Source organism: Puma concolor, chromosome C2 (assembly GCF_028749965.1).
Source record: "Puma concolor isolate L17-30 chromosome C2, mPumCon1.1.hap2, whole genome shotgun sequence".
Lineage (NCBI taxonomy): Eukaryota > Metazoa > Chordata > Mammalia > Carnivora > Felidae > Puma > Puma concolor.
The window spans coordinates 6,154,789-6,168,794 of NC_141675.1; the positions used below are offsets into that span (position 1 = coordinate 6,154,789).

General features: G+C 55.0%; 1 protein-coding gene across 4 annotated transcripts in view; it reads left to right on the forward strand.

The window, feature by feature from the left end:
* Positions 1-14,006, forward strand: part of DLEC1 (DLEC1 cilia and flagella associated protein) — a 92,858-nt gene that overhangs the window by 50,081 nt on the left and 28,771 nt on the right. For all 4 annotated transcript variants that reach the window (XM_086720451.1, XM_086720452.1, XM_086720449.1 and 1 more), the window contains exons 7-15: positions 4,033-4,120; positions 4,861-5,034; positions 5,682-5,818; positions 7,230-7,322; positions 10,508-10,598; positions 11,054-11,216; positions 12,144-12,336; positions 13,124-13,182; positions 13,756-13,924. In XM_086720451.1, the coding sequence (XP_086576577.1) occupies positions 4,033-4,120; positions 4,861-5,034; positions 5,682-5,818; positions 7,230-7,322; positions 10,508-10,598; positions 11,054-11,216; positions 12,144-12,336; positions 13,124-13,182; positions 13,756-13,924 (1,167 nt within the window). The remainder of the gene's footprint in view (positions 1-4,032; positions 4,121-4,860; positions 5,035-5,681; positions 5,819-7,229; positions 7,323-10,507; positions 10,599-11,053; positions 11,217-12,143; positions 12,337-13,123; positions 13,183-13,755; positions 13,925-14,006) is intronic.

Genomic DNA, 14,006 nt, shown 5'->3' on the forward strand with positions numbered 1-14,006 from the left:
CCTTTGGGAGGTGCTTAGGTCATGAGGGTGGGGCCTCATTAGTGCTTTTTTTTTTCCTTAAGTTTATTTTATGTTGAGAGAGAGCGTGCGCTGGACCCTAAGTGTGCGTGGGTGCAAGTGGGGGAGGGGCGAAGAGCAAGGGAGACAGAGAATCCCAAGCAGGCTCTGCACTGTCAGCTCAGCGCCTGATATGGGGTTCCACCTCACAACCCATGAGATCATGACCTGAGGTGAAATCAAGAGTCGGACCTCAACCACCGACTGAGCCACCCAGCTGCCCCGGGGGTTAATGCTTCTGTAAAAAAGTTTCTAGAGATCCCTTGCCCCTTCCACTACTTTGAGGACACAGTGAGAAAGCACCAGCTATGAAGTGGGAAGAGGGCCGTCACCAAAACGTGACCATGCTGGCACTTTGATCTTGGACTTGTCAGCCTCCAGAACTGTGAGAAATAAAATTCTGTTGTTTGTAAGCCAACCGGTTTATAGCATTTTGTAGACGAGCCTGAACAGACTAAGCCTAATGTTACACTGACCCCAAAGCCAGATGACGACCGATGACAATGAAAATCATGGGCCAGATTTGCTTTGGAATATAGGTACACTCCCAGTCCCCAGCCCCCGGAAGGTTCGAGAGAGCTTCTCCGTCCTGACGTGAGGGCACATGGGACCCAGGCTGTGAGTGGAAGGCTGAAGGGTTGTGGTGGGAATAGAGGCCGTAGCTTGTAAGCCAGGGGGTTATAGCTTTCATATACTTGCTCTTTTGTTTCCATTCAGTATTTTGCTAACTTAAAAAATGCATCTGACAGAAAAAAAAAAAGAACATAGGTACAGAAATACCAGGTGAAAAATGGCAAACCAAATCAAGCAAGGAGTGCGCGCGTGCACACCCACACAGACACCGGAGCAAATTGTGTGTAACCAGGAATGCGAGGAATGTCCTCACGGTGGGCCTTGAGTTGGCAGTTCGCTGCTCTGAGCCTGTCATCTTTTTCTCTGGGCCTTCCAGTGCCATCAAGGAAAGCCAGACCACTCTGCAGCCCTTATAATTATCACGGCCCCAGACCTTGCGGGCACCGTAGCTACCCCATGTTTCAGCGCCTGACCTCCACCTGCACCTCATTTCAGCTGGCCGTGGGTGACAACCATGCCAATTGTGGGGCACTGTATACCAGGGCTCACCACACCCTCCTGCCCGGCAGCTAGAGTCCTAGATTGCCACCTGACTGCTGGGAGAGCCGACTCTCGACTTGCATCCTAAGGGTCTGCTGCTGTAGGACTCCTCGGATGCCAACTGTCACAGCCGGGGTGCCCCACAAAGCAGAGCCTGCAGTGGAGAGAGTAGGTGCTGTCATTTGCATCTCTAGAGAGGAGTGAGGAAAGGGAGTGCAGGGAAGGAGGAAGAGCCAATCTGAGAATGTGTCATTGAGCTGACTGCCATTAAATGCAATTGACGCTTTCATTGTGCTTGTCGCACATCCCCTCAGAAGCCATCCCCTCAGAAGCCTTGTAAACCGCTGGCCCCTGCCTTTCACTGGCCAGGGGATTGCCCTGTGTGGCTGGAGCAAGGCTGTCGTGAAGTTTCTTTTGTTTTTTTTTAACGTTTGTTTATTTTTGAGAGAGACAGAGTGCGAGTGGGGGAGGGGCAGAGAGAGAGAGGGCGACACAGAATCTGAAGCAGGCTCCAGGCTTCCAGCTGTCAGCGCAGAGCCCGAGGCGGGGCTCGAACTCATGAACCATGAGATCGTGACCTGAGCTGAAGTCAGATGCTTAACAGACTGAGCCACCCGGGCGCCCCTGGAGAAAGGCTGTCTTAATGCCTCAGTGGATGCGAGGACCGGCTGCTGCCATGGACACCTTGACTGGTAATCTCAGCAGTGGGTGCAGCTGGCTCCATGTTTCTGAGGGAACAGCAGCCTGATGGGGGGAACTGCACATGCTGTTGCTCAGGCTATTCTGTGCACGTGTGCACCCCTGCAGAGACAAGACTGAGATAGCATCCATGCTGCACGGAAGATAATATAATCCCTACCTCACTCCATACCCTAAGCGAAGTACTTTCCAGCAAAGATCTCAAATAAATTTTAAAGAAGAAAATATAGGAGATATAGAAAGATTTCATGAAACAGAAGCACAAACCACAAAAGGCTGATAAATTTTACATTAACAGTTTGGAGACTGTACCTCAAAAAATATGAGTTATGAACTTGGAGATTGTTTATAACATGTACCTTAAAAAGAATGAGTACCCAGAATATATCAAGAACTCCTACAAATCAATAAGAAAAAGACAGGGACGCCTGGGTGGTGGCTCAGCCTGTAAAGCGTCTGACTCTTGATTTTGGCTCAGGTCATGATCTCACAGTTCGTGGGATTGAGCCCCGTGTTGGGCTCCGTGCTGACAGTGCAGAGCCTGCTTGGGATTCTCTGTCTGTCTCTCTCTCTCTCTCTCTCTCAAAAATAAAGATATAAACATTTTTTAAAAATAAGAAAAAGACAAAGTACACAATGGCAAAATTGTAAAGGGATATGGATAGACAACTCACACAAGAGGAACCCCAAATAGCAGATAAACATATGAAACAGTGCTCATTATCATTAATAACAGAGAAATGAAGATTAAAACCATAATATGGTTCTCTGCACACTTGGGTGTGGTTCACAGATACACTGGTGCAAATGTATTGGCCAACAATGGATAAGTGTTGATTTAGGAGCACATACCTATGAATAAAAGTATGAAGACCCACACTTCAAATTTACGTAGGTGTTATCTGGTGGAGGGAAGAGGGGCTAGGATAGGTTTCCTCTGTACTTTTTAATGCTTATTCATTTTTGAGAGAGAGAGTGAGTAGGGGAGGGACAGAGAGAAAGGGAGATACAGAATCTGAAGCAGGCTCTAGGCTCTGAGCGGTCAGCACAGAGCCCATCGCAGGGCTCGAACCCACGAACTGTGAGATCATGACCCGAGCCAAAGTCGGATGCTTCACTGACTGAGCCACCCAGGCGCCCCATGTGTTTTTATGATTTATTATTAAACTGGGTGATGGAAACTTGGCTTTTGTCATGTTATACTTTATCCATTTTTCCCCGGTGTAATATTTCACAAAATCGAAGCAAAAGGTATGTTTGCGTACGAGCTCCTCTTCTGGTGGGGGTTAGCAGTGCGCGAATCCTAGGCCTTGCCCCCGGGGGTCTCCTAGTCTGAGAGAGGAAGAAGAGAAGGCAGGATTTGATAGGGTTGGATGGGTTGAGTGCTGGAGGGAGGCCCGATTACAACCTTATCATACAGGTGCCTATAGCTCTCTTAGCTGTGCCCATGGGAAGAAGTGGCCCAGAGGGATATACGTAGGGGAAAAGTCGGCAAGTAAGAGGCCAGGTGAGCAGGACGTTGGAGCCCGATCTCCTGGGCTCACATCTCAAAACTCTACGGGTTAAGGAACGTCTGGGAACTTCAGCTTCTGCGGTGTGAGAGAGCGAGAACTCCCGCCTTTTCCTGGTTATTGTGAGGTTGATAGGGCACATGGCGGATACTCAGTACACAGCAGCTGTTGTTTTTTTTTTTTTTTTTCAACGTTTATTTATTTTTTTGGGACAGAGAGAGACAGAGCATGAACGGGGGAGGGGCAGAGAGAGAGGGAGACCCAGAATCGGAAACAGGCTCCAGGCTCTGAGCCATCAGCCCAGAGCCTGACGCGGGGCTCGAACTCACAGACTGCGAGATCGTGACCTGGCTGAAGTCGGACGCTTAACCGACTGCGCCACCCAGGCGCCCCAAGCAGCTGTTGTTTTAAAGCGGGCAAAGCCGAGGTCAGATCTATTCCCGTCTTCCGGTTCACCTCGTATTGTATTTTTTCCAGATGCAATCGAAGGTAGATCGATGGGCAAAAGGAATCCCCATGTGCCCATTGGCCAGCCTAGACCCATTTCATCTCTACCTCTGCCCGCTTTCCGCGCTAGGTAGTCTGTCCGGGCCTCGGGTCACTCGTCCGTGTGTGTTGCTGTCTAAAAGAGCTCCCCTTTACCTTTGGGCAGATGGCGATCTCGCTACAGAACACCACCGCGGCCAGCCGCTGCCTAAGAGTCATCCCGCCGTCGACGCCGTACTTCGCGCTGGGATTGGGTGAGTCAGCCCAGCCGTGGTCTGGACCGCCTCGGAATTGTGTGTTGGGCTCGCTCCTGGCACCGGCCCGCGTGGCCCTCTGATGGGCCTGGGCCCGCGTTTCCCTGAGTCCCTGGGGCTCTCGTGCTCTGCCAGTAGCCTGCCCACCCGCCAGCCCATCCTCCTGACCGTGTCTCTGAGACCTGCCAGGCCCTTTCTCCAGTCACCCCTCCAGGCCCGGGCCTGCCCTCTCTCTGCTTGCCCTCCGTTCTGCCGCTGCGTCCGGTCAGGCCGTCCTCATTCGTCACTTAAACTTAACACTGCGGTGGCTTCCCAGCTGGCCTTCCAGCTTCCGTGAACACGGTGTTGTAAATCCCAAGAACGGCCTGATCGAGTCATTCCCCTCCCCCACTATGCTCAGAAGCTCGAATGGCTCTCTGCTGTCCCATCAGGCCAGGCGCGGCCTCACCTAACTATTCCAGATGGACCATGTCCCCCACGCCCCCAACCCCCACCCGCCTGCTCCCTGCCCCGAGCCCTGGTGTCTTCACCTGGATTCCCTGCCCTCACAGCCTGTTCCCCTCGCGTGCCCTTGTTCTGCCGTCGCCGTGGCCTTGGCCCAGACAGCATCTACTCATGGAGCAGCCCCAGCTGTGGTGGGGACTCGCTGTACCCTCTGGCTGCCGTCTGTAGCCCTTGAGTCAAAGCCCTGGTGGCCGGCTGGTCCCCAGATCCTCATCGGTTGCTTTTCTCATGCACAGGGATGTTCCCAGGAAAAGGCGGAATGGTGGCCCCTGGGATGACCTGCCAGTATATCGTCCAGTTTTCTCCCGACTGCCTCGGGGATTTTGATGATTTCATTTTAGTTGAGACCCAGTCAGCCCACACGCTCGTGATCCCCCTGCAAGCCCGGAGGCCACCCCCAGTGCTGACATGTGAGTGTGCGCGCTGCCCTCCCCGGGATTCAGTCAGGCTGCCTGCTCTCAGGGCCCCTTTGTGGCAGTGCACGACTTGGTCCTCTTGGGGAGGGGCTTCTGGGTCCTAAGGAGGGACACCATGCAGACTTCCACGGTGTCAGACCCCAACTGTCCTACTTCCCAGTGGAGGCTGACTCCGAATCGCACGCATGAGGAGAGGAGTTTAGCAGCCCAGCTAGCTCCAGCATGGGCTCCTCTGACTCGTGGACACCCCCGAGGGCCTGCGCCACACAGAGGCAAGGAAGAGGTGCCTAGGGCCCTCGGCAGATGTCGCCTCTGTGGCTCTGGCGGGGGGGCGGGAAGCTTCCTTGGAAGGCCGGCTTTGGCTGGGCCCCCTCATTTACAAGCCTGGGCACAGACTAGAAGCTAGGACTCTCACCACAACCCCCAGGCCCATGCTGGGTGGTCCTGGCCGAGGCCTGAGTCCACAGTGGGCACAGACTCCTAGCCCTCAGTGCGTGGAGGCTGCCACGTGGGAGTGGGGGTCAGGGAGTGTCCCCATTCATCCCCTGCTGTGGGTGCCGGGCCACGGCTGCTCTGAGCTCTGGCTGGGCCTCTCCGGAGGACGGGTTGTTTCTCATGTGCATCTTTTCCTATGGCTGCAGTGTCACCGGTATTGGACTGTGGCTACTGCCTCATCGGGGGAATGAAGATAACCAGGTTCCTGTGCAAAAACGTGGGCTTCAGCGTCGGCAAGTTCTGCATCATGCCTAAAAAGAGCTGGCCGCCACTGAGCTTCAGGGTAAGTGACCGCATACTGCTACCCAGAGCCAGAACGAATCCGGCAAAGGAAACCCCCCACCGCCACCCCGTGGGGACTTCCCGGAGTGCACCTGTGATGGGAAACACATGGGAAAAAGAACGGCGTACCCTCTCCCCCGGGCTGCCGTGATCCACACGCGGATCCAGACGTACGGAGTCCGGTGCTGACACCCGTGTCACCTGGGCGGGTGGTCTCACCTCCCTTGCCCTCCCAGGCCTGGCTCACGTGTCGCTGCATTTATTCCTTCAGGCGGTCACCACCGTGGCCAATTTTTTTTTTTTAATTTTTCTTTTTTTTTGGTTAACATTTATTTATTTTTGAGACAGAGAGAGCATGAACAGGGGAGGGGCAGAGAGCGATGGAGACCCAGAATCCAAAGCAGGCTCCAGGCTCTGAGCGGTCAGCACAGAGCCCGACGCGGGGCCCGAACTCACGCGAGATCACGCGAGATCACACGAGATCATGACCTGAGCCGAAATCGGACGCTTAGCCGACTGAGCCACCCAGGCGCCCCGCCAATGTTTTAAGAGATACAGGGTCACAAGGTGGCAGCTGTTGGACTGAATTCTGTGTGCATATTTATTTGGCACTGTGCTTAAAAACATTTTTTGAGACGACCTTGAGAAGCCGGGAGAGTTCACGTAAAAGTCTGCATTTCCAGTCTCTGAAAAACTGGCAGCCGGGCAGCGCTGGGCCAGGCCTCACCGCGGCCCCACTGGCTGGAGCCCGGCACTGCACCGTCGACCGCATGTGCACACGGTTGTTTTTCTTGTGGGCGGGATATTTCTTCATAACTGTGTCTCTGGAAAACAAGCGATAGATCCGGAGGACACACGTCTCGCTCACTTCTGCTACCTGCCGGGTCCCGTACGTGTGGGGTCGTGTCCCCGGCCTGCTGAGACGGCTCCCTTGGTCGGCAATCGAGCTGCAGCCTTGCCAGCAAGGTGGGGGCTCGCCTCGGCTCTGGCTGCAGCTTCGAGCCCCAGGGGCGGATTGGGGATGGAGGCAGACACGCAAGCTGGTGCCAGCCACACCGGGCACTGTGGTGGGGAAGGGACTGTGCTGGGGGAGCCCATCTCCTGGATGAGGCCTTCTCTCACACTGTTGCTGCACGTGTGAAGCACTTGTCAGTGGTGTTCCTTCCTCCTCCTACCAGCGGTCAGCCCTTCACAGGGGTTCTGGGAGCCTTGGGAAGCGCGCCTGGTGCCCAGGGAAGGTGGAGCAAGTGCTTGCTGAATGGACGGGCCTCAGTTTCTTCACTGACTGTGTACCGGATGGTCCTTAATATCCTTCAGATTGCAAAATGGATGTTTCGAGAAGTGTGTAATCTTAACTGCTGGATTTTACAATCTCTTCCGCACTCTTGTGTAATTTTCCACTTTTCTTTAAGGCTGTCGCAACCTTGGGCTTCGTTGAGCAACCTCCCTTTGGAATCCTGCCTTCCACGTTTGAGCTGGCTCCCGGGCAGGCCGTGTATGTGGAGGTGGGTAATTGACATGACGTGTGTTTTCTCCTTGTTACGATTGGCCGTGACTGTTTCCTCAACTGCTTGCATGATTTCATTTTGCCTCTGTGTTTTCATGACCTGAATATCCACCCCCATTCCAGGGTGGTTTCTGTGTAGGAGCATAGTCTCACATTCTGTGGGGGTGAGGCGATTTGCCTGCCTTATGATCCCTCTGACAAAGCAAGTGGAGACAGCCCCAGCATTTCCATCATGATCCCCAGGTGCTGCCTGTCCACACCGTTAGCAGGGGGGTCCCTTCCACCTCAGCTGCCTCCAGGATCGTCCTTTGGTTCTTCGATCTCTCTTGGATACCAGCCCCCACCCCTGCCAGATCTGGTGCCTGGGGACTGACAGTGGCTTTGTCCTCTTTTTTCTTTAATTCTTGGTTATACAGTCTGCAAGGCTTGGCTTCCTTAGGCCTTATTCTGAACGTCCGCTTAAAGCTCCCGGAGTCGGATCTGCGGGCTGTGGGCTTATCCTTTCCCAACCAGCTTCTTTCAGCGGTCCCTTGGGCTCATCACACCTTCTCGCTGGTCCCCAGCACGGTCTGTGGGAAACGGTGACGTCTCCCTGCCCCTCTCGTTCCACACCTTCGCCCTCCCTGACTCCCTGGCCCAGGAATCCCGACTGTGCCACAAGCGTACGTGGCCTTCCTCGCTAGTCCGCTGGAGGAGGCACCGACATTCAAGAGTGAAGGCTGTCTGGTTTCTGGCGAGGAGGATTTGGACCACGCCATGGCATCAGACAGTGAGAGCCAAGAGCCATGGGGTTTTCAAATGTAGCTGCCTATCACAGCCTCCTGAGAACCTTGCAGACACATTGCTCTCTTGGCCCCATCCTGAGGTTTCGAGTTAATGGGTCTGGGGTTTGCCTGAGGCATAGGATTTTTTTTTTTTAAGTTTATTTATTTGAAAGAGAGAAAGAGAGCACACCTGGGAGGAGCAGAGAGAGAGAAAGGGAGAGAGAGGATCCTAAGCAGGCTCCGTGCTGTCAGCGCAGAGCCCAACGTGGAGCTTGATCCCATAAACTGTGAGAGCGTGACCAGAGCTGAAACCAAGAGTTGGAACCTTAACCACCTGAGCCACCCCGGCACCCCAAGGCATAGGATTTTTAAAGCTCTGCGGTGCGCAGAAAGTCTGAGGACCACTGCTGTAAGTTGCTTTTTCATGGTGAAAAGGAGGGCTTCCCTGTATCAGCTGCTTTCCAGTTTCAAGTGCCTGATGGGATCTTTTGGAGCCCTGGAGTGATGCTGTCATGCTCATGTCTGTGCAGATCTGATCCCCAGTAAGAACCTGGCTCTTGGAGTTGGGATGAGGCCAATTCAGGGCATCATAGGGCTTTATCAGTCCTCGCCTGCTGCTGGGGGATGGCTTGGGTCCTCTTGTCTGGTCCAGACCGTGTCAGTACCTTGCGGTGTGGCTTTAAGAAATTGGGGTCAGTCACCCCTGGCCAGGCCAGGACACCTCCCTCACGCCACCGTCCTCTGATCCCCAGGGAAAGGCAGAGGGGAGCAGCAGGACCCTGTGGGGAGCAGTGAGGAGTCAAGAGGACGTTTTTCCCCTTGGTGTTCCTTGCGTGTTTTCTTTTTTGATTGGGGTTTTGTTTTAAAACGTACTCATATTTCCAAGTAAGAAACAAATTCACGTGACTAAAATCCAGAGATGGGAATGAACGGTCAAATGTCCTTTTCCACCGCAGCTCTTCAGCCACCCAGATATCCACAACCTCACCGGGTCCTCTGAACGCCCTTTCAGAGATACACCGTGTGTGTCGTCCTTTGTTCTCCACTTTTCCTTCCCACACATCGCTGTCCACTCACCGTTCTGCGATACCTCTGTTTTCTAAATGTGTATTTATTTTGAGAGAGAGAACGTGCACACAAGGAGGGCAGGGGCAGAGAGAGAAGGAGAGAGAGAATCCCAAGCAGGCTCCGTGCCATCGGCACAGAGCTTGACATGGGGCTCGAGCTCACGAACCATGAGATCGCAAGCTGAGCCAAAACCAAGAATCAGACGCTTAACCCACTGAGCCACCCAGGTGTCCCAGTTTTGCTAGATTTTTTTTTTTTTAATATTTTTTTAACATTTATTTATTTTTGAGAGACAGAGACAGAGCACAAGTGGGGGAGGGGCAGAGATAGAAGGAGACACAGAATCGGAAGCAGGCTCCAGGCTCCAAGCTGTCAGCACAGAGCCCGACGCGGGGCTCGAACTCACGGACCGTGAGATCGTGACCTGAGCCGAAGTCGGACGCTTAACCGACTGAGCCACCCAGGCGCCCCAGTTCTGCTAGATCTTAAGGAGCAGTCTCGTATTTTTCACAGCTGCATAGTATTCCACTGTGTGAACGAACCATGATTCAGGTCAGCCGTCCCCCACTGATGGACATGAAGGTTTTTTCTGATCTCTGGCCATTTTGGTGACTGCATACATCACTCTGTCCAACTATGAGTCTCCCAGCAGGTTACAGTCCTTGAAGTGGTTTTGCTGTCTCAGGGGTCTCTGCTGGTCCGAATTGTGATACACATTGCCAAAATCGCCACCATGCAGAGATATGAGGGTGCCTGTTTTCTCACACTCTTGCCAACAATGTGTTGTCAAACTTAAAAACTGTTTAAAAAAAAAAGGAAAAAAGGAAAAACTATTATCATAGACTGTTAAAGCCTATACAAAAACGGAGAGGCTAGTTTAATGATCACTGTGTCCTCAGTACCCAACGTCAACGTTTATCAACTCTTGGCCAACCATATGGCATCTACACCCTTCCATCTCTTCCAGCCAACCCCCGCTTTCCCTCCAGATGATTTTGGAGAAAATGAAGATATCTTCTTGTTGCATTTACGATTCCTAACTTTCTGCTCTTTACCAGTATGAAGAGTGAAAATGTTTTCTGCGTGGTTTTCCTTTCCATTTCTTTTATCATGAATGAGGCTAAACGTGTTGTCATTTGTTTAAGAGCCGTTTGCATCTCAGTCCCTGTGAACGTTTTCTTCATGCCTCTCAACTTGCTTCCTGCCTTAGTCTGGGGTGGAGCCTTGGCAGAGCGCCCTGGCTTTCGGGAGAAGGGGGGGCAGCAGAGAGGGAAACGAGGGGTGGAGAATAAGGGGAGGGGTGCGTGTCTGAGAGGGGGAAGGTCCCGAACGACAGCCCTTCTCTCCCCAGGTCTTGTTCCTCCCGACAAGCCTGGAAAAGGCACAGCAGACCTTCGTCATTGTGTGCGACAACTGCCAGATAAAGGAGCTGGTGACCGTAGGTGGGCTTGTGTGTGCGCCCAGGCCACCTCAGGTTCTGGGGCATCCTGCTGAAATTTCCCCAAGATGCCCACCCGCCTACCTACCCACCTACCTACTTATCTTCCTTCCTTCCTTCCTCCCTTCCTCCTTCCCTCCCTCCCTCCCTCCCTCCCTCCCTCCCTCCCTCCCTTCCTTCCTTCCTTCCTTCCCCCCTCCCTCCCTCCCTTCCTTCCAGTTTGACCCAGCAAGCATTTAACTGAGTACCCGCTATGTACCAGGTTATCAAAATCACCTCCTTTTGGTCTGGGAAGATGTGGGGACAGGATCTGCGTGCTGAAGCCCCTGTTACCCTCTTGTGTCCACCTCCTGGGGTCATGATCAAGGCCGGTTGCATGTGGATGGTAGCGTAGATCCCGTGACAGCCTTTGGCCACAGAGTCCTGATTTCAGCCCTTTTTATCACCTTACTGTGTCAGGAATTGGGCAGCTGGTTGCTTTGGATCTGATCTATATTTCTGGTGAAGAAAGTCAGCCGGAGCCTGGAGAGCTTACAGACGTAACAGCCCAGCACTTCATACGCTTTGAGCCTGAGAACGTTCAGTCCACAGCTAGAAAACAGCTCATTATTAGAAACGCTACGTGAGTGACCGCTGGGCAGTACCCTTCAACACACACCCTTTCTCCTTCCCCGCCTGGCCCGGAGCTCCCAATGGGCAAGGAGGCTCCAGATTTTCCCTGTCCATCATGGTGGCCACAGGTGACCATTTAAGTTGAAATCAACTAAAATTAAACTAAAACTCACTTTTTCGGTGGCCCCAGTCACACGTTGAGTGCTAGCCACGTGTCGCTAGCCACACTGGACAGAGCAGATACGTACGTTTTCCCTCACTGCAGGAAGTTATAGTGGGCAGTGTTCTAGATTATCCTGGACTACCCTTAGCCCCAGAACGGTTTTACAGAGAGGTCTTGCCATGCCCATGAGGGGAAGCCATCCACGTCCCAGGATCAGATTGTGGCCAGTGGGTTCAGTTCTCACTGCCAGCCAGGCTTCCCGGGTGACCCTGGGCCTTACCATCTGCTGTCCCTCCCCATCAGCAGTGTGCCAGAGTCCCGCCTCCCCACCCCCATGCAGTTGTCCCTGCTCTGTTGGCAGCCAGTGCCGGACAGAGCCGCCCTGGGAGGCCACAGCTGGAGAGGTGGAGGGCAGTGGAGGGGGGAGTTCATGGGGCAAACCTTTGGAACTCTCACATGGTAGGAGACACCACAGAAAAATGTCCTAGGGTCCGTAGCCTAATAGTTAGAGCCTGGTTCCCTGTGTTCACCATTTTCCTGAGTCACCGTGGCTCTAACCCCCAACTGCTATGGTGGGGAGGAGGCAGCTCTCTTACGAGGTCTCTGGCAGACTCTCTGACCCACACGCTCCCCAGGCTCCTCCACTGGACGAGCCTCAGGGCTGACCTGGCCACTTCCTGCTCCTAGAGCAGGGCCGGGCCAGGCAGGGGGTGGGAGGACCGGTCCCGGTCCCGGCAGAGGTGGGATGCGGCCTTGGATCCCCTGCCCCCACAGGCACGTGGAGCTGGCCTTCCACTGGCAGATCATGAAGCCAAACCTGCAGCCCCTGATGCCTGGAGAGACCTACAGCATGGACAGCCTCAAGTACCACCCTGACAGGGAGACGGCCTTCTCCGTCCTGCCCGAGAGAGGGGTTCTCAGCCCCCACACGGACCACGAGTTCATCCTGAGCTTCTCTCCTCATGAGGTTAAAATGGTGCCATCGTGGTCGTCACGCATGCCTGGGTCAGGGTACTTCCACCACCCCCTGCCCATGTTCTTTAGTGACACTGAGGCCACAGCCGAGCCTGACGAGATCCCGGCACCCTCTGAGGCCGGCCCTTAGCTAAGAGTGGGGCTGGAGGACGAAGCAGCCTCTCTGGCTGGGTCCTGACCGTGCACACACCCGGTCTGCCGCGAGACCCTGGGCTCATTTCCTCAGCTCTGGTGTCTTCTGTGTTTCTGCTGAGTCGACAACAGTGCCACCCCTGGGCAGCCCCCAGCACCCCCCGGTGTGTGAGGTGCAGGTGCAGAGCACAAGGTTCACACAGGGGGCTCCAGTGCGAGGCCCTGTGTGTGACTCGAGAGGGGAGTGAGAGCTGGGTGTGAAGGGGGTGCCCTGGGACCCTCTGCCTCTCAGCTCCGCACCCCGGCCTCACTGTTCTGGGAGGGTGTGGTGCCGCCCACGGTTGAGGGCTCTGCTGGTGGGCAACGTCAGGGTCTGGAGGGCCTTTCCTTCCTGTCCGCTTGGGCGCAGCTGAGGGAGGAACACCAGTCTGGAGTCTGCGGTGGCCCCCCTGAGTCCTGGCTCCCGTCCTGGCAGGCCCACGCCTCTTCCCCTAGGGTAGGGGGGAGGTAGCAGCACTGTGTTTTCCAGAAGGCCTTTGTGGCAGCGAGGCCAGGGGGAGAAGGAATTCCTGCCATGGCTCCCGGCTTCTCCAGGGCCACCTGAACGGAGGGCAGTCTGTTTTCAGGGTGCTGTGTTTGTCTTGCAGCTGAGGGATTTTCACAGTGTGCTCCAGATGGTGCTAGAAGAAGTCCCAGAGCCCACGAGGTGAGCAGGGGCTGGGCCCTGCGCGAGGGCTGGGCAGCGGGGCCTGCCTTCTCCTTGGGGGTCCTGGGGAAGGCAACGCGAAGGGGTGAAGGAGCCCCCGGCTCCCCGGCAGGCTTTGATGCGGGGGAGCACTTTGCCTTGTCCTGAGGCCTGGAGGGGCTCAGCCGCGGGGGACAGCTCGCCGGGCTGCACTCAGTGGGCCCTGGGCAGTGGTGACTAATGAGGCGAGGCTGTGCCCCATGGGGGCATCTCTACCAGCTCTGCCCCGGGCAGACGGTCAGGGTGGGCCTCCAGTCAGCCTCTGGAGAGACCCCGGGCTGGGTGCCCATGCCGCTGCGGTGTGGTCCCTGGAGGCAGCGGCAAGGGGCCCCGTCCCAGTACTGTGACGGGAGTTCATCACTGGTTGGCTGGGCCTCTGATTTGAGGGCGCTTAGGAGCTGTGGGGGGGGGGGGGGGCGGGGGGGGGAGTGCTTCCTCTTCACAAGACCCCAGGCAAGGGACAGAGGTGAGGGGCACGGAGGGCCATGCTCCTGGGCTGCGTCGGCTCTTAGCTCCCGGCGGGTTTGTGTTCAGCTTGGAATTGGAAACCCTGAAGGATTGCTCATGCTCTGCGGATGACGTCATTGTCCTGGAAATCGAGGTGAAAGGCTCGGTAGAACCTTTCCAGGTCCTCTTGGAACCGTATGCCCTCATCATCCCCGGGGAGAACTACATTGGTATAAACGTGAAGAAAGATTTTAAGGTAGGCTGTGGTCTCTCCCGAGCCTGGGCTGAACTTGGCATGACTATGGGGGGGGGGGGGGGCGGGGTACGGCTGGAGGGGC